Consider the following 20620-nt stretch of genomic DNA (forward strand, 5'->3'; position numbering starts at 1 on the left):
TTGGTATACTGATCTCAGACTTCCAGCCTCCAGAACTGTGACAAAATTAGTTTCTGTTCTTTAAGCCCCCAGCCCCCTGTCTTCTGTGGTATTTTGTTATGGCAGCCCCATCAGACAAGATACACAGGTAATCTACATTTATTGTAGAAAATGTAGAAAATTATAGAATACAAGTTATACAAATTACATTGTAGAAAATATAGAATACAAATCACCTATGTATTGCTAAGAGATAATCCATACTCTCTCTAGGCATTTTTCTATGTTATAGGTAATCACATATGTTTAAAAATGGAATGATCCTCTAGCTTTATAAACATCTTTCCTTAATATACTATAAACACTTTTCTTTATCCATAAATACAGTTCTATATGGCATTTTTTTTCATAGCTTCAGAGAATTCTATTGTACAGATTTCCTAATTTACTTAACTGGTCCCCTTTGGTTGGACATCTAGGTTGTTTATAATTCCTTCACCTTTATAAACTATCTTGTGATGAACAGCTCAGGCATACGTCTCAGTACACAGGTGATATTATTTCATCAGGATAAAAGAAAGAAGCTCCTAACATTAATGTTTTTACAGAACACAGTGGTTCAAACTGAGGGTGAAAAAACAGAGGCCACATGCCAAGCACATGGCAAAAGGATTCTCTCCCTCTCTATCCTCCTCAAAAATGCTTTCCATTCCTAGATGTCCACCAAGTAGCCTTGAATCAATTCATCCAGTATTTTAGTCTTTTGTCTGATAAAAGCGTATGTTCTTGTTAATTCTTTATATAATAAATGACCCAAACCAACTGAGACTCACTTCAGCAGAAAAGGGAATCATTGACTCTTGTAACTGGTTGGGAGCTGGGCTAGATCACATGCCCTCCAGGTCCAGATGTGCACACCATGATGTTAGGAAGGTGTCTGTCTCCATCAAACTGCTCATCTCTACTGACTTCCCTTTCAAGCAGATCCTCCTCTCCCGCCACCTTTTCTCCAGGTTCATTTCCTGACAGCTCTAAGTCAAGTGGGAAGAAATCAGCTCTCAATCTTCTATCACAAGTCCCAGAATAGAATCCCTTTGGCTGGCTCAGGTCAGGTGCCCATCCCTGAGCCAATCACTACGGCCAAAAGAAGAGAGTGCTCTGATTGGCCTGGTTTGAGTCTCATGCCCTGCTCTGGACCTAGAGGTGGGGTCAGCTTCCTCCCATCCATGTGGATTGAGAAGAGGGTGAGGTGGCTCACCAAAGGAAAATTGGAGTGATTGTGCCAGGAGAAGGGGGCTGGGTGCTGGACAGCCAAAACCAGAAGGTGCCAATACACTGGACAATAAAGGCATTAATAATGAAAACAGAAAGCTTTTTATAAACACAGCAACACTTTTGCCACGTGTAGTCTACGCCGCCTCCTTTGCACCAAGCTGGGGAAGGCCGTGGTGCCTGAACCAGCCCTGCCATTTTGACTACTTTAAGTTGGTTTAAAGTTGATATTTGTTGAAATTATTTCAGCATGTGTGTCTGGCTTCCTGTCTCAGTTGCGGGCATAGATGGAACGTTCAGAGTGAGGAAGGATGTGTGAGCCAAACGGGGGAGACAGAACACACAGGAAGTCTGTGCCAAATCAGCATCGCATTTTCTTTAACACGTTGTACAGTTGTCTCGAAGTAAAAGAACTGTTTCTAAAAATAAAACAAAATATTATAAAATCTTCACAATTAAACGATTTGGAATAAATGATGGGTTTAAATGTGCAAATAAAAGTTTAAAATAAATATCCACCCATGCATGTGTGTGTGTGAGTATGTGTGTGTTCATGCCCATGTGTGGGGGCTGGCATAATTTGCCCCTCCCCCTGCCGCACGCCCCCCACCCCCACTCTCCCTTCCCCTTTGTGGCCCCTCCTTGCCATGACTGATAACCCTGAAAGCAAAACACTGAAACCATGATGTTCAGCTTATTAAAAGGCTTTTATTGAGCTCAAAATAATTAAATTTGCCTTTAAAAGCATCTAACTTGATTGAGTGAGCAAATGTAAAACTGAATTTTTAAAATTCATGGAGTTAGACTCCTGCCTGCTCTTTACAGGTGTGGGCAAATGCAGGGGAAGCTGCAAAGGATGGACTCAGGGCCCAGCTCTGTGATCATTTGATCTGGATTCAAATCCACCCCTTGTCCCTCTCCAGCTAGTTAACCCTTGGGCCTCAGTCCCAAGAGAAGTTACTTGTGCAGAAAACTGTAGCAAATGCCATCGCTATCCCCATCACATCTCCTTGGCCTTTTCCATTTCTTTCATGTGGGTCCAGCTGCCCACCGTGCTGCAGGCCAGAGAGGCTGGGGGATTGACACAGTTGGGAACAGCCTCCTTCAGTGATGGGAGTGGAGGGTAAGCACCCCAGCTCCCTCAGCCTCGGTAGGGAGCCCTGAGAAGATGTTCCCCATGCTCCCAGCATTCCGAGCGCTCCCTGCGGCACTGAACCCCAGGTGCCGCCAGGGGGCTTGCTTGATGGCGAAGCCCTCGATTAGCCCATCCTTCCCCTGTCCCAGGTCCCCACCCCACCCCAGGGTTTCCTAGCATCACCTCCCAAATAACTACTTGCACTCAACTCTGTGCCTCAGAGTGTGCTTCTGGGGCACCCAGCCAAACAAACTCTAAAGTGGTGGTGGGTGAAGTGAGAGATCAGAGCACCTTGGAGAGAAGAGCTCCCTGTGAGGAAGGCATGGAGGGGCTCCTGTGTGTCTGCTCAGGTGTGGACATACAGTCACCAAGTCTGTTTTTAACTCAATATAGCCAAAATATAATTTCAATCAATATAAAAATTGTTAATGAGAACAAAAATCTTAAACATTGGACTCTTTTCTACTAACTTAGGTTTCTGTGTCTCAGAGGACTTAGGACAGGGCTCTGCTCATATGGACACTGTTAGGAGCTGAATATTTGGGTCCCCCCGCCAGCAAATTCAGTGTTGAAACCCTACCCCACAATGAGACGGTGTTAGGAGGTGGGGCCTTTGGGAGGTGATTAGGATTAAATGAGGTCGTGAGGGTGGAGCCACCGTGATGGGATTAGTGCCCTTATAAGAGTCATGAGAGAACTCGCTCCCCCTCACCCCCACCATCTGAGGACACAGAGAGAAGACAGGCATCTAAGAACCAGGAGGTGGATCTCACCAGACACCAAATCTTCCAATGACCTTGGACTTCCAGCCTCCAGAACTGAGAGATACATATTTGTTGTTTAAGCCACTTGGTCTATGGTATTTTGTTACAGCAGCTAAGCTGACTAAGACAGGCACACTCAGTCAAAGAAACTTTAGAAAAAAGAATAAAATATCAACCTTTTTCCTGCTAGATCTGATATGTCACAGCAGGCAGCACTAAGTTGTCCAGCATAGAAAGCGCTGCTCCTTATCCTGTGGCAGGATGACAACATACCTGTTCATAACAATAGAAATAATTGCTAAGAGCTTGGCTTCTAGAGCTTGATAGCGTGGGTTTCAACTCCATCAATTTCACCCACTGGCTCCATGATCTTGCCCAGTTTACTTAGTAATCTTTCTGTACCTCAGTTTTCTTCAGATTTAATATTAAAATGTAGATTTAATATTACTCGTCGGATTGTTGGAAGAATTGAATAAAATAATGTAAAGCACTGGAATTAGGGTCCATAGTAAGCTCTAAATAAAACAGTTGCTATCCAGTTGATAAGTCTTTTAAGAAACATCTTCGGGTCAAATTTTAGAGGACATTACCCATTTAAAATTAAAAGAAATCACGAATTAACTCATAAAAGTATTCTGCTGGTGCCCCATCTTCTACCCCATACTTGACAACACCCTGGCCACAACTCACCTTGGGCCACGATCCCCAAAAGACCAGGAATCCTGCCCTCGCAATCTGTCTCTCTTCCTTTCCCCATTTTATCTTCTAGGTGTAGATAGTCTTAGCACCTCAGGCCTACAGATGCTTCAAGAGCTTTTGAAAATGAACTCCAAACTATGGGGGAAAAACCTTGCAAAATCAGAATCCAAAAATGTTTAATTAAACATCTAGAAGACATAACATTATGTCAAGTTCATTAACTGTTCCATTTAGTCGTCAAAATTTTTTCGTTATACTTCATTATATTTGAAACAAATTTATAGGTGAGATCTCTTCATTGTGCAAGAATTCCCAAGAATACTGGACCCTCGGTGGAGGAATTGTGGCCAATTGTAATTAAATGAATTTCTTGTAGGCAAAGAATTTTGGAAGCAGCATTATCAAAAAATCTTTTGATTATAAAAATAAAAGTTAGTTGTGAATTCATTTCCATCTATTTTGGGGGATGTGGGGAAGGACTTCTAAAAAGAGTTAGTGGGGGAAGGAAGGGTGTGAAAGCAGCCTGATGCTGGCCACAGGTCCCTCCCCTGGACTCCACACAGCCTCCTTGTGGCCACAGCCCCTCTCCCCCGTCAACCTCCTGCCAACGCTCTCTGGCACCCCTGGTGACCTCTCCCAGTCCCCAACCCACCTTGGGTGAAAATCTTCCAGGAACTCTTCCTTTGCCCCGAGGGAAGATCACAAGTTTCAATCACGGCCTTCGATGCCCTGGCCCCTGCCCAACTCCCTGACTCATGTGACCCCTGCCCAGCTCCTCTTTACCAGCCAGCACTGCTGGGAGTTGGGGGAGGGGACCCAGGACTTGGCCTGAGTCACCCGTCAATCCCTCGACTGGGTAGTGTGGCCTTTTCTGCAGCCGACAGAAAAGGAACTAGCGGGGGGTCGAGGCTTTCTCCCCCCAGCGCCCTCACCCCACCCCGCCCCCCCACTGGCTCCAGCACTTCGCCTGGGATAAAGGAGCACAAGGAATGAGTTAGTGCAAGACCAGATGAGTGAATGGGACTGCTTGTCACTCAGAGAGGGGCAGGTGGGTCACACCATGAAGATACGAGAGCTCCTGTTTATTGAGCACATGCTACGTGCGCGGTGCTCTGCTGGGACCTTCCGGAGCAAGATCTCGGATTAGCTTTGCCACAAACCCAGGGTGGAGCTGCTGTGATCCCCTTTTACAAAAAGAGAAAGGGAGGCTCAGAAAGAGTAGTGACCGGCTCAAGGCTCAGAGGTACGAGATCGGGGCCCAGGGATCAGAACCCCAGGTCTATCCGACGTGATGACCCAAGGAGGCTCACTGAGCTCTGCCTTGGTCAGTGAACGGAGCCCAAGCAGATGCCTTTGGGGGCTGCGCTGAGAACCCGCTGCCCACTGCAGCCCCTGGTTGGGTCTTTGCCCCTCGCCCTCCGCTGGTAGCTCTTGTGATCTTGTGCAGCCCCTGTCTCTGGCCACCTGTGGTTCTCTGCCCTTTGCCCCTGGCCAAAGACACATTATTGTCCCCATTTGGTGCCTTCAGACCTTTCCACTCCCTCCCCCCGAGGTGAATTCACAGAGGAACCGTAATCATAACATCCAGGCTGCCGGGTAGAAAGGAGACTGGGTTTTGCCAACACAATGTGCAATAAAAATATCTCTCTTTTAAAAGAGAGAGAGAGAGAAATTTAAAGACTAGAGATCAGTAACGTGTAATTATCATCTGGTTTGGGCGGAGAGTTCTAATAGTTTCCAGAAAAACACAAGCCATGAAAAAGGAGTGTGCTTTCCAAGGCAAAAAGGGATCTGAGCCCCAGCAGGCAGTAGCGCCATCTTGGAACTCCTGTGGGCTTTGAGGTCCTTCCCAGGCAGAGTCGGGGGTCACCAGAGTCCCTGTCTCCCTTCCTCTCCCCTTTTGTCTTGCATGCTGGACGGGAGTCTCTGAGAGTGTGGGAACTATCTTTGAACTCAGCCCCGGACCTGCTCAATACATAAGCTCCAGAGAACAGATATAATTCAAGGCATAGAGGAGGTTTCCTTGTTCCATTCTTGGGGGGAAAACAGAGCCTTGCAATGGCAGGGACAGCTACGTATCCTCTGATATCTGTTGTCACCTATTTGGAAGTTAATTGATCCCCTAATTTTAGCTCGGTGCATGGTGGCCCAGAATAAAGATCTTTCCTAGCCTCCCTTGCTGGGCCATGGGACTGATGGATGTCAGGGAATGTCTGTGCAACTTGTGAGTATTCTTAAAGGAGAGGTACTTACTCTTCTTCCCTTGCCTCCTTCCTGCTGTAAGGAATGCAGTTGTGATGGCTGGAGCTTGAGCAGCCATCTTAGAACGTAAGGCCACAAATGGCAGAGCAACAAGATAGAAGGGGCCTGGGTCTCCACACTGTGGTGTGCCACACCACACCTGGACTGCCTACCAGACTGTTTTAGGAGAGAGGCACACGTTTCTGTATCATTTAAGCCACTGATATTACAGTTAAAGACAAACCTCATGGTCAGAATTATCTTGAAAGTCTGTTAAATTGAGAAGAGGAAATACAAGCTAATTAAAACTTTAAAAGTGAGAACCCCACTCAGTGTGGTGAGATGCTTGCTCACAGCAGGTTCATGGCTTCCATGAATTCCAAATGTGCCACAGAATGCTATGGAAGATGGAGCCCACCCACATTAAATTGTTTTTTCTTTCTCTTTCTCTCTTGCTTTTTTTTCCCCCCCTAATGTCTAAAAGTTATATTATGGAGTTATGGAGATCCATCACATCACATTTTGTAAATGTTGCAAATTTTGTGAACACCAACTAAACGTCAGATAAACATGCTTTTTCTTATGTATTATCTTTGTTTTATAATTAAAGAAACCAAGGCTCAGGGAGGTAGTGACACACAGCTAGGGAGGGGGTGATGGGGACAGAGGGGCACCGGAAAGGGCCATCCAAACATGTCCAGACAGACACGGGCCAGAAGCAAAGTTGACCCTCAGATCAAGCTTGAGTTCCTCAGCCGGACCTGCAAGCCCACCAGGCACCCAAGTCAAGGCCTAGGTCGGGGTGTCCATACTAAGACGTCAGCAGCACGCAGGAAAGGAGCCAAGGAGCCTGTGTAGGAGAGGCACGGGGAATGAGGAGAAGCTGGGGTACAGCCAGATGGAGTTGGGTTTTTTCTAGGGTGGGGGACGGGTGAAAGGCCCCCCTAAATCAGAGGGACCGGACGAGGGAAGCCGGGACGCAGGCTGGTGAGCGGGCGCCACCTAGTGGCTAGTCCAGGCACGGCGCCTCCCAGCCTCCCGCAGGGGCTCCGCAAGAGCCCGGAGGGCGCCCCACAATCTCCCTCAACACAGCCAATTACTTCGCATTTAAAATTAAGACCGTCAGTTTACATAGAGATACACGTTTCTTTGGTTTTACATTTAAAAAGGAACAAAAGCATCATCGTAGCTTCCTGTTTTTATTGAGTCGTCCAACGCTCCCCCTTTGGTTGGGATGAAATCACCTGGGACTCTCGGCCCTGCCCCCCGAGATTGGGGTTTAAGTGGTCTGCGTGTGGACTGGGCATCAGGATTTTTCCTGCTTGCTCTGCAAGGACAGCTTTGAGTCAAGTCTCCGGGGCCCTTTCCATGGCTATACTTGTTCCTGAGCTCCTCACTTTGCAGAAATGCTAGGGATGGGGTCCCCCTGGGAGCCTGGGCCTGGCACCCCCTCCCCAGCTTCTGCAGCTGGGACCCCAGGCCCAGGGGCTTCTAGGGTTGAGATCTTGACACTCTGGGCTGCCTCACACAAAGCCGTTCACCTCTGTAGACCTCAGTGTACCGTTCTATTACCTGGACCAGAACAGTGGCTCTGAACTGCTTGGGGCAGGGGGGGTGTCAATGGCCCCTTTGAGAATTTACAAAAGTGATGCATCCTTCTTCCAGAAACAGGTAAATGGGTGTCCAGCTGTGCTCATGGCTGTAGAAGGCATGAATTAACCCTTTTAGTCCTCTCTACCACCTCCTGAGGTTGCTACTTGTATTAGCCCATTTCATAGATGAGAAAACTGAGGCATAACTAGGTTAAATTACTTGCTCAAGGCGCCACAGACAGTAAATGGTGGGGCTGAGTTAGAACCCAAGCATCTCTGTGGCCTTGGACATGTGACCTCACTGACCCAAGCTTCAGTTTCCTAAGAAAAGAGGCCAGTACTAACCCCTACCCTGGAGATGATTCAGGGGCACACGAGATTGGAGAGCACATAGTAAGTACTCATTAAAGAGGGTTGTTGTTTTGATCATCACAAACGCAGGCACCCACCCATCCACCCACCCAGGTGTCTTGGCCTGAGTGTGGGGCTCAGGGCGGGCAGCGGTGGGAAGTCCCCTGGCCCCAGAGCAAGCAGTGGTCTTGCCCAGCTCAGCCGTTCCCTGCTAACATCTAGCTGGAGGCCTAACTGGATCTTGCTTACCAATTCCGTTTTCGATTTCGTTTCCTTCAAAAGCCACACACAGAAGTTTCATTTTCTTTTTCTCCAGAATCTGATCAGCTTGGGCTGAATAGGCATCTGTTTCCTGTGGGTGTGAACAGCTGACAGCCGGCTGGGTGAACCTGGAATATCTCCACAGCTGCCAGAAGCACCGCCAGGACCACGAAAGCACACCCAGCCTCGACCGGGCCCACCTTCTCCAGGCCACGGGGTCGGGGAGCCTGCCGCTGCCCTCAAGTCACCTGGGCTCCCAGCAGCTGCTCCCAGCATGGCTGAGGCCCCTGCCAACCCAGGAGACGCAGGTACGTTCTTCCTTCTAAGGAACAGTGGGAGTGCCCGGGTGGGACTTGCACCTTTTTTCTGGTTCTTTTTCTTGGTCCAGATTACAGCCACGAGAGGACAGTATCTGAAAGCACAACAGTAGTAAGAAGGAAGGAGAGAGGGCATTGCATCAGGTTCAGAGCCTTGCTCAGTCCAGGCATCTTGCAACATGCTTCGTGTGCATTTTGCAATAACCCGCAGGTGCAAGCCCGATGAGGTTTCCATCTTACGTGTGAGATCACTGAGGCTTGCAGGTGAAATGACTCAGGGGACCACGGCAGAGCCTGGGGCCTTAACACCCGTCTTCACACTCATTTTGAGGAAGAACAGAAGTTGTCTGCTAAGAGGGGCAAGTGCATGTATGTGGTTTTCCTCCTGCTGCATTCGTTCCTCGCATAGCACTCTGTTCCTGGAAGCACATGATGCAAGTTAACTGTTATTGAGCAGTGCTCTTTTCTAGGGTCCCCACTGAAAGCATGAGGGCTGTGGGCTGGGACGCTTTTTGTTTGTCTTTGTTTTGTGATTGTGAGCTAGTTAATCCTCACCACAATCTCTGAAGTAGCTACTATTATCACCATTTCAGAGATTGAGAAACTGAGGCCCAGAGAGGTCACATAGCTAGTAGGTGGCAGAGCTGGGGCTCAAAACCAGGAAAATAGGGTGTGCTGGGGAGGGGTGCCGACTGGGTGTGACCCAGGACCCCAGGCTGGTTCCCAAGCTCTTGTTGTACTTCCCCAGTGAGACATGTCAGGGGCACTCGGTAACTGAATTTAACTTGCCCCCCGGCAGATTTTCCTTTTAACCGACATGTCACTTACATCTCATCCGTTTCACAACTTCCAGTTCACCAGCCTGAAGACTCAGCAGGTGACGCCAGCCCCGCCTTCACTGCATGGACCCCATTTCCCCTTTGGGGTCAGGGCACTGGAGGAGGAGGAAGAGGCTCCCCCTGGGGCAGGTTTTTTAAGAATCAAAACTCTTTTTAAAACTAGGCAAAGCCACAGTGGGTTGGACGGGTATCCCGGTTGAGGGGTAGTTTGGTGGGTGAAGGGGTGGGTGACCCCACGTGTTCTAATTGCACATCACCTGCGCCCAGAAGGATGCAAACATTCCGACCACAAGGGCAAGGCCACAGTGCCCAGCGCAGAGTTGGCAAATGGGTTGTCCCTTCCCCACCTAGTGCCGCCCACTAGGAATCCAGGAAAAACCCAGAAGGTAAAGGATTGGGTTGCTGCCCCGGAAGGGCACCTAGGTCTTCCCAAGAAGGGCCCTGCTTTGCATTTCCCTCAGGGTTCTTGGGGCAGACATTTCCTCTCCCCAGCTCCTGGCGCTGCAGGCCCTGTGTCTGACCAGTTCTCTCACTCCCCGCAGGGCAGCTGGCTTGGGTTTATGGGAGCCTGTCTGGGAGGAGTAGGGGCCGTTTGGAAAGTTCCTCGTTGAGCCTTGAGGCATCCTGCTTAGGACCATTAACTCAGGGGGGACCATTAACTCACTGAGGTGAAGTATCCGTTGACAGGTGGAGGGAGGGAATATTGCTCCTAACAGAGGGAAGAGCATGTGCAAAGGCCCAGGGGTGAGTGCCTCTGAAGGGAATGCAGACAGGTTGGCCCTTGAAGGGAAGCTGAGGGTGGGTGAAGATGAGGCTGGCAGAACCGGGGGTTGGTGGCGTTGCTGTCATCCGGGAGATGGTGGTGACAAGGATTAGGAGGTAGAGGCAGCGAAAGGAGAAGAGAGGATTCGAGACAGCCAGGGACAGTGTTGCTAGGACTCCGGGATTGGGCATCAGGGTGAAAAATCCGTTTCTGAGCGGATGTTGGGTTTCTGCTGGGGATGAATAGTGACATCGCCCAAGTGGATTGTGAGCCCAAGAGGAGGGGCAGATTCCACCGGGAGGAGGAGGATGGGGGATGGAGAACACCGGGGTGGGTCTCACTCCTCACCCCTCCCCTCCCTCCTGTGCTCTGCGCACCGCCCCCCCAGCATCCTGCCGCCTCCACTCCCCTCTCTCTGAGGATGTCTGAGAGCTGAGTGTTCCCACCTGCCCTCCAGCACTCACTCAGGTGGGGGACACTCGGAAGGCTTGGCACCGCCTCTGGCCACCAGGCTGTCCAGCCAAGGTCATTTCTGAGCAGCCCACGTGCCCCTCCCTGAACAGAGATGCTGGTGGATGTCTGCTCAGACCTCAGTCCCTGCCTCTGCCCAGGATCCCTCTCCTGGGGGGCCGCCAGCCTGGGCTGGGTAGTTGGGGGACGCAGTTCTCTCTCTGTCCCTGTCTCCCTCCCCCAGACCTTGAGCAGAGGATTTTGGAGGTGCTGAGGGACTCTGGCTCCCCTGTGAAGACTGCCCAGCTGGTAAAGAAATGCCAAGTGCCCAAGAAGAAACTCAACCAGGTCCTCCACAAGATGAAGAAGGAATCAAAGAGAGTCCTGCCCGTAGGCCCCGCGACGTGGTGCTTGGCCGATGGTGGGACCAAAGACGTGCTTCCCGCAGAGCTGGGTAACCTGCCATCCCGGGACAGAGGCAGTTGGAGGGGGCAGGTGTTGGACCCAGCACGAGCAGTCCTGGCAACGGCCTAGCCCAGATTTGGGCCTGGGTTCAAATATAGGCTCTGCCCTTGGGGACACATGATGTATCCTCACTGCATCTTGATTTCTTTTTCTGGCCAGTGGAGGTAACAGTAGGGCTGCTGTGTAGGGTTGCGAGAGGATTTGATGCAAAGGGCTGAGCCTGGTGCCAGTATGTAGTAGGTGCTCAGCAAAACATTAATAATGATGAGGATGGCAGTAACGATATGATAATAATAGAAGAGCCGTAGCATCACACGAGATCCGCTTTTCTAGTTCTGCTGCGGTGCCTGGGGGTCCCCTAGCCCGCACACAACCCCAGAGGGAGCAGATGGTCTTCCCCACAACCCCAAGCCACACAGCTGGAAGGGAGCAGGGCGGGCTTTGAAGCTAAGTTCCTTCCGAGTTTGGAGCGTCCATGCACTAGGGCCTTCTACGGAGCAGCCCACCTCTGTCTGGTAGGGTCCCCATCCCCTCTCCCGCTCGGCTGACCCCGACCGTCTTTCTTCCCAGCAGAGAGGCCCCAGAAAGATGCAGTTACGATTCCCCGGAAGCCTGGCCCTGAGCTCAGTCAGCGGCGTAAGCATCTTGTTTCCTTTCAGCTCCTGTTCCCTCTGACCCCAAACTCTCCTTGGCCACTCGAGAAGTTACAATTGTTCAGGGGCCATGGGCCACCCACTAACAGGTCCCCACAAAGTGTTCGGGGGCAAGACCCTGTCTTTCGGTGAAAGAAGCTAAACGGCTGAGAAACCATTTGATGGGTAGTTGGCCATCACTGTGCACCTAGCATGTGCCAGACACTGTTCAGAGCCCTTGACGAACATCCCCAACCCCCAGAACAACCTCTGTGGTCCATTATAATTATGCCCATTTTACAGATGAGGAAAATGGGCACAGAGGCTGCGTCTGTCCCGGGTCACACAGCTGGTAAGCAGGGGAGCAGATTCAGCCTCCGGGGTCCTCCTTAACTACTTGCTGTCCTGCCTCCCAGAGGAAGAGATCTTCCAGTTTCTGGAAGCCCATGGGCCCCATAGAGCCCTGATCATTGCCCAGGCCCTGGGCATGAAGACGGCGAAGGAAGTCAACCCAGACTTGTACACGATGAGGAACAAGCACCTCCTGGACTTAGACCAGAAATCAAACTCTTGGGCTATTTATCGACCAGGTAGGCCCTTTACCTGCTGCCCACACCTGGACAGGGCAGAGGGCAGAGCTGTGAAGAGAAAGCATAACACCCAACACCGGGTCCTTGCTGGGCTCCCGCTAAGCTCTTTGCCTGCCCCACCTCGTCAGAAGCTTGCTGTGGTCTTGCTGACCCGTCCCCAGAAGAGGGCTCCAGGAGGGAGGGGCGTGCTGGCAGGAGTAACCAGGGAGGGCTTCTTGGAGGTGTGGCCCACCCCTGACTGTAGCAGTCCTGGGGCGCAGGTCTCAGCCTGAGTTTGCTGACAGTCTTCTGTAAGCACTTTGCCCGACTTGGAGTTTTAAGGCTGCTGAAGGGGTGGGCCAGGCTGAGCCCAGATACCCACAGGGTAGCGTCCCAGAACCGACGTACCCATTACATGCAGCAGGTACCGGGCCTAGAGCCCAAGGTGCTGGGGGTCACAAAAATGCTCTAGTTTCTCTTAAAATCAGAAGAAAAAAATGAGTATTATAGTAACAATGAATAGCTAATCATGACTCTAGCCGAGATTATATTTGTCTGTATCCCAACGCAGTCATAAAATGTAATTTTAAATATTTTTTATGGATGTAGGGGCTCACAAAGGCCCAAGAGCCAAGGGCTCACAAAGGTGGGAATGTGGACCCGTGTGTGGAGCCCACGTGGGGCTGACACGCCTGCTTATGGTACCCAAGGAGGGTCTCAGCATCCTAGGCTGGATGTTAAACACTGGTGACAAATCCAAATTCTTAAAAAAGCCTTGTGAGTCGAGCAAAGCTTATCCCATGGCCAGAAACAGCCTGTGGACGGCCACCTTGCATCCTTCCCTAAAGGAAGAGAGGACCCTGAAGCAATGGTTAGGGCTGTGGGTTCCTCGCAGTGAGAGGTACAGAGGGTGGGCAAGCAGCAAGGCACCTGCCATCCTCCCAGGGTGGCAGAGGACACAGGGGTAGGGTGGCCTGCGGGACAAAGTCCAAGCAAGGCTTGTCTATGATACCTGCAGTGTTTGGTAAACACTCCACTTCCTGGGGCCAACCTTGGACCTACTGACTCAGAACCCCAGGGTGGGCCCCTGGGAATCTGTATTTTAACCAGCTCCCCAGGAGATTTTGATGCTGCCAAGTAGAATTTGGAACTTCTGACTCCTAGAGAGATACAAAGGGATTGAGTGGAATGCTATTTTGCAGAAGGTTCTGGAAATCCGTCCACCCCAGTTATTTACCAGCAAAATCCAATCAACATGATCAGTCAGAATGGACCAAACAGCCACATTTCCATTGAGAATTCCAAAGGCGTCCAGATTGGACACCTGAATGTCATGATGAGACAAATGGCATCTGGGGAAAATGGTGAGTCCTCTGAAATGTCCAGGAGAAGGGACCTGTCAGGACATCTGCTCCATCTGGGTGGGGGCAGGGAGTGGGGGGCATTCAACCTTCCAGGAAGAAAGGGCAGCTTTCAGATCTCCAAGGTCCTTTCTGGCTTTCTCAGGAATAAGGATGTCCCTCCCTGTGCCTGGATCAAACCTCTCCTGCTTTCCCTTCCTGCCGACATCCTTTGCCTCATTTTCATGGGGACCCAATATTTTCCCACAAGAAAAAACTCAGTTCACTCTTCCTCACTAGGATGTCACAAGGGGTCGTTGTAGCATTCTGTTTGTCCCGAGACACTCTTTTTTCCCATGTGTTAACATCTCAGAAACTGGGATGCATCGTATGGGTGCATCCGAGCTTTGGTGAAATACAGTAAGCAAATGGGTGGCTGCTCTGTGGCGGGCACTGTGGGGAGAGGGCACAGGGTCACCCATCAGTCCAGCCATGGGGCGTGAGTGAGAACACTGGCCCCAAAGTTGGAAGGCTCCCTGTGACCTCGAGAGAGCCCTTCCCTGCTCCAGGCCTCAGTTTCCCCAACTGTGAAATGAGGAACTTCATTCTAGAATCTAGATCAACCTTTCCCCAGCTTTAATCCTCTGAGCTCCACCTCCCTAATTTTGGCCACGCCCATGGCTGATTCTTTACGCCATGTTGTTAGATGGTTTACTTTTTATTCTACTCAAATTAACTTTAAAGTAAACTTTTACAGCATTACCTTGAAAACTATGAAGGTTACCATAAAAATAAATGCTGAGAAAATAAAACAATGTCAGAAGCTCTGAGGGCTCCATGTCAACAGCAAGTTAACCCCAAAGGAGATCTTCTCCTGATGGGCCCAGAGGATTGAGAACAGCTAGGAAGCAGAGGATGTGCTCATTGTCTGGGTTTTCAATGCCCCAGTGACACCCCAAGCACCAGTGGTAAAAACCCTGGAACCCCATGCTACCTGTTCTGCCGGTCCACCTGCTCTCCAATCCAGACCCTGAAGTAATCACCCCAAGTCTGATGGTGTCCAGAAAGAATCCAGAAGCCTGTCTTCTCTGTCCAGCCAGGACTTAGTGTGTGGGGGTGGGGGGGTAGGAGGTGGGGTGGGTCAGAGGATGGGGGTCAGGGGTCATATTTCTGTGTCCCCTGCCAGGCTCCACGGCTCCCCTCTACCTCCCTCCAATGGCACCCACTGATCCCTCAACTCAGGGTCCCCTGGCTGGATCCTGGGGGCCCCAGGACATCCGGATGGAGAATTCTGTGCGCAGACATGTACAGATGGGACACGGCAACGAGATGAGTCTTCACGGCAACCCAGCCAAGGGCCCTGCCCACAGCGCCTGGGGCAGCCCCCCAGGTAACTGGAGAACAGGCTGCCACCCCACCCCCACCCCACTGCATTCAGCTCCTCGCTATAGATGGAACTTGAGCCAGTCCTTGTGGGGAACGAGGCATGATGGGAAATTCTTTCCCTCCCACCAGGAGGCTCTAGAGCAGGGGGCTCTTTTAGAGTTAGCACCTGGGTTCCCATTCCCTACTACCCCCTTCAGGAAACCTCAGTTTCCTCATCTGTACAATGGGCAGGGATCATTTCCTGGGCCAGCTGAAACGGGAACAAAGGAGATGACTGGACTGGAACTGGACAGGCATCTAAGGAGCCACCTAGGTGCTGTCACCAGTGACCAGAGCTCCCAGGCCGCGTCTTCCCTGGCACTGGTCATCGAGAGACAGGCTGGGGGGTAGGATCACAGCAGAGAGGCCTGAGAGAGAGGAGGAGAAGCAGGGACGCCAGGGGACGGGTTTCCAGAGGAGGCGAGGCTGGTGAGATCAAGGGAGGGCTGCAGGGTCCAGCAACAAGGGGTCAGTGGTGACCTAAGGGGACAGAAGGGGCACGGGGAATGGAAGGAGGGGGACGGAGTGCGGGCATTTCTTTCCTGACGTTTGGCCGGGAGAGGCAGGGGCCAGGCAGCTGCGGCTGGGGGCCGGGCTGGGGGCCACAGGGAGATTCTAACCAAAGGTGGAGAGGGTGTTCCAGAGCTGCCAGGAAGCAGGCAGCAGAGAGGCGGGAAGCGGGAGGCAGTGGGGGGAGGGGCTGAGTCCCAGGGGAGGCCCAGAGGACCAGGTCAGCTGGGCTGGGCTGCAGGAGGAGGGGCACCCAAGCTGGCAGAGCCGGGGGCCGAGGGAGCCGGCGGCCCCAGCAGGTGAAAGGCACGTGCAGAGACGCCGTGTGAGGCCACGCGTCCGCCGGCGACAGAGCACGGCACGGGCCACTGAGGGGAGGTTCCAGGGGGACAGTCAGCCATGGAGGACCTGAGAACCAGGCTGGGGGCCAGACCCACCGTCCAGCTGCTCTCACTGTCCACCTCCCCCCCCCGCCCCCCCCGGCATCTCTCTTTGGCTGACCTGCAGTCTCTGTCCTGGGTACCGGCCCGGAAGCTTCCATCAAAATTCAAACCCCCGGGCCTCCCTGGTGGCGCAGTGGTTGAGAGTCCGCCTGCCGATGCAGGGGATACGGGTTCGTGCCCCGGTCTGGGAGGATCCCATATGCCGCGGAGCGGCTGGGCCCGTGAGCCATGGCCGCTGGGCCTGCGCGTCCGGAGCCTGTGCTCCGCAACGGGAGAGGCCACAACAGTGAGAGGCCCGCATACCGCAAAAAGAAAAAAAAAAAAAAAAATTCAAATCCCCGAACCAGGACCTCACTCCGAAGGGAGCACGGCCCAGAGAGTCCACATTCGCTCGTGCTTCCTGGAGGACACCACCGTAGGCAACAACAACAAGATGACTGTCAACCCAGGGGCGGCTGATCCCACAGGAGTCGCAAGGGCTGGCGAGCCAGGAGGGAGCGCAGGTGAGCCTGGGACACCCCTGTGTGTCCTCTTTCCCTCCCTCGTTCATTCATTTATTCAACAGTCATGAGCCTCCCATTTCTGGAGTCTGGGAGACAGGAGAGGGTCGTAGCAGGAGCGGGGGCTCTAGGGTAGAACGTGTGGGGTCCTCCTAACCTTTCACTCAGCTTGGAGCCTCTGTTTCCCCGTTTGTAAAATGAGGGTGATTAGACTAGCCTGTGGCTCCCAAGTTGGAGTGAGGCTTGGATGCGCTCCCCTCACTGCTGGGACACCTGGACCGGACCAGTGACGTGACTTGTGGTGCCCAGTGCAACCAGAAAAAGCAAGGCTCCTTGTTCAAAACTTAGTAAGAATTTCAAGACAAAGACAGCAGAGCAGTGAACTGAGCACAGGCCCCTCAGAACGGGCCTGTGTGACTGCCCAGGCCACATGCCCGTGAAGCTGGGCCTCTCTGGAAACTTCTGGAACATGATCCCTCCTCGATTCTCAGTCACCCGCTTCACTGATTCTTTCCCCCAAATAATGCTGTAGGGCTTCCCTGGTGGCGCAGTGGTTGAGAGTCCGCCTGCCGATGCAGGGGACAGGGGTTCGTGACCCGGTCCGGGAAGATCCCACATGCCGCGGAGCGGCTGGGCCCGTGAGCCATGGCCGCTGAGCCTGCGCGTCCGGAGCCTGTGCTCCGCAATGGGAGAGGCCACAACAGTGAGAGGCCCGCATACCGCCAAAAAAAAAAAAAAAAAAGAATAATGCTGTAGCCACCTTACATTTCTTCCCCGTTTCAATTATTAGGAAGAAGTTGTTCATTCATTCATGCACCCACTCAGGCCCCACTCCCGCCCTCAAACGCTCCCTCCCCCGGAGATACAGCTAAGAGCACAGACAGACAAATACTCCCCACTCACAGGGGCCAGAGTCCAGTATAGAGACTAGAGACAGTGACAAACCAAGCCTTTTGAGGCTTTTAAGACCAACACTATAAAAAACTATAAAACCTGGGGCGGTGGCTGGGCAGTGCCGTGACGGAGAGGAGCTGCCTTAGCCAGGCCGCCAGAGAAGCTCCAGGAGAGGAGGTGACATCTAAGCCCAGACCTGTGGGGAAGGAGAAGCCGGCCAAGCACAGATGTAGGAACAGCATTGCCAGAGGAGGGAACAGCAAGTGCAAAGGCCCCGCGGTGGGAAGAAGGGTGACGTCCAGAATCACACACACACGAGCCCAGGGAGCGGAAGGGAGTAGGTCCGGTGGGCAAGGCCGGGTCTCTCTGTGCCGGGAAGCCCAGAAGAAAGGTCTGGATCTTATCTGAAGTGACCTGGCGAGGCCTGGAGGGTTCAACCAGGGGCAACTTCATGTGGGGCACGATTTAAAGGTCTGGCTGAAGACAATCGGGGGAAAGCAAAGGGGGCTGAGGAAGCGGGAGCAACGGTCCAGGGGAGAAAGGACGGGGCCTTGGAGATGGGGACACAAGGTCACCCACCGGGGAAGCCTGCGTCCGGGGCAGCAGCCTCAGTCCCGGTGAAGCAAATCGCCTTGGCTATTCGGTAATTCGAGGGGAGGCGGCTCACATGTTCCTGGGGCCCCATCTCTTCCCTAGACCCTTCCTCCGGAGCTGCACGATCCAGAAGCGAGGTCCCTCCCGGCAGCAGTCAGGCTGCGCCCGTCAATGCTGAGACGCTCATCTCAGAAGAGCTAGCGGCTATGACGCTCGAAAAGCAGGGGTCCCAGAAGCGCAGAAGACACCTGCTGAGCGACGGCATCGCAGAGCCAGTGTCCCTGGAGGGTGGGACTCAGAACCTGTAGGGGGACTCAGAACCTGTAGGCGGACTCGCGCAGGAAGGGCCTGGGAGCCAGGGAGCTCTCTGCTGCCTGCAGGGTCGTTTGTGACCTTCTCGCCTCCTGACACGTGGCCAGCGTGCATCCGCATTTGGGCTGGGCCCGGCGTGGGGCCAGGGCAGGGCTGCTGGTGGCAGGAGCTGCCTGCCAGGGGGTCACCTTCCCGGGCCCACCGTCTATCAGGGCCACCCATTCCCTGCCCGTCACTCAGGACCTGACTTCCTCAAGGCCCATCTTGGCCACCTGACCACTTTACCACCTGACCTTTCTATAACCTTCCTACCTCGGCCTGGAGGGCTAGGGATGGGTCATTCTCTAAAGTTGCCAGAAAAGGGATACCACCAGACAGGTAAGAACCTCAGAAGTCGGCTGCATCTCCCCAAGCACTGGCCAGTGAATTCACTAGGCACAGAGGCCCTGTCCTTTCACTCTTGAACCTCCAGTGTACGCTGGACCGGCCCCTCCACTGACCACCTCCTGAGTACCATGTCCTTGAGGAGCGGTTCAGTCAGCGGGAGAGGTGGCCTGGGATGTGGGCAGTGAGTCCTGAGCAGGAATGATCACGGGGAATTAAAGGAGTGCAGAACAGCAACGCAGACACTGTCCTGAGGGCCCAGGAGGCTCCCCGGGGAAGGAGAAAGCTCTTGAGCTCATTCTTCAACATCTGGCAGAGGGAGGAGGTTGGACTGGGAATGGTGTTCTAGGCAGGGGCTCCGCCTGGCCAAAGGCATGATGGTCAGAACAAGAGGACTTATAGCAGCACAGCAGTTTGGGTGTTGCTAGAAAGCCCAATGCAAAGAAAATGCAAGTGGGAGTTTGGCTGGCGAGGAGTTTGGACTTGATGCTGAGCTCTGGACAAGCACGGCTCCACCTGCGCAAATATTCCAGGAGGAACTGGGCAAGTCCATGCAACAAGGAAGTTGGGTTCATTACAGAGAAGGAAGGGTTTTGTCCAATGGGCTGGAATGGCCCAGCCTACAGGGGGCAAAGTTATCTCGGCCACCACCGTGACCTGGGGCCCCCAAATCCCTCCTGCCTGGGATATCCAGTTCGCAGACATGCCACACGGTGTAAGGGGCTTGAAATCAGGTTTGACTCCTTGCTTCTGGCATTGTCTGCCCTCTGGGGTGAGCTGAAAACTAACGGCTTGCCTCAAAGTTTGCCCGAGGTCTGTGGTTAACCAGGCCCATATCAGTGGGCCATCAAAATGCATCTCAGAACTCAGCCTCAGCTCCCACCTGCAGCCCAAGCCAGAACACTCAATTTTCCTGTGAGATTTCCCCTCTCTGTATAATTAATTTGTCATAAACACGCTGACAAAGCATTGCTGGCAGTTAATAGGGGCTGGAGGTGAAGGTCAAATCTGGTCTCTTCAGGAAGGAAATTAACTAGCTACCATTAAAAGCAAAGAATGATTAAGTCCATCCATCCCCCCAATATTTTGCTCTCACTAGCTCATCCACCGTCCCCCCTTTCTGCACTGATACCTGTGCACACAGAACTTGCCATCCCTGGAGTTGGATGGGGTCGGGGTGGGGATGGGGGAGGAGGAATTTGCTATATGAGTTGGAAGTGATTTTCCAAAAGCACCATGACCTGCTCACAAATGCAATTCTATTTTCTTTTTCTTTTTTAAAAAATTTTTATTGGAGTATAGTTGATTTACAATGTTGTGTTAGTTTCAGGTATACATCAAAATGAATCAGTTTATATATGTACATATATATCTCCACTCTTTTTTAGATTCTTTTCCCATATAGGCCATTAAAGAATATTGAGTAGAGTTCCCTGTGCTGTACAGTAGGTCCTTATTAGTTATGTATTTTATATATAGTAGTGTGTATATGTCAATCCCAATCTCCCAGTTTATCCATTCCCCCCTCTTACCCCCTGGAAACCACAAGTTTGTTTTCTACACCTGTAACTCTATTTCTGTTTTGTAGATAAGTTCATTTGTACCCTTTTTTTAGATTCCACATATAAGCAATATCATATGATATTTGTCTTTCTCTGTCTGACTTACTTCACTCTACGACAATCTCTAGATTCATCCATGTTGCTGTAAATGGTGTTATTTCAGTTTTTTTTAATGGCTGAGTAATAGTCCATTGTATATATGTACCACATCTTCTTTATCCATTCCTTTGTTGATGGACATTTAAGTTGTTTCCAAGTCCTGGCTATTGTAAATAGTGCTGCAATGAACATTGGGGTGCATGTATCTTTTTGAATTATGGTTTTCTC

General features: G+C 51.9%; 1 protein-coding gene across 1 annotated transcript; it reads left to right on the plus strand.

Moving 5' to 3' along the window:
* Positions 1-8568: 8568 nt before the first annotated feature.
* On the plus strand, positions 8569-18290 carry ZBP1 (Z-DNA binding protein 1). The gene is given in 10 exon segments (XM_060078440.1): positions 8569-8602; positions 10908-11117; positions 11702-11764; positions 12177-12350; positions 13532-13693; positions 14856-15059; positions 16112-16145; positions 16372-16550; positions 18138-18271; positions 18273-18290. Coding segments are annotated over 10 exon segments (1212 nt in total).
* Positions 18291-20620: the final 2330 nt, after the last annotated feature.

The sequence above is a fragment of the Mesoplodon densirostris genome, chromosome 16, assembly GCF_025265405.1.
Source record: "Mesoplodon densirostris isolate mMesDen1 chromosome 16, mMesDen1 primary haplotype, whole genome shotgun sequence".
Classification (NCBI taxonomy): domain Eukaryota; kingdom Metazoa; phylum Chordata; class Mammalia; order Artiodactyla; family Ziphiidae; genus Mesoplodon; species Mesoplodon densirostris.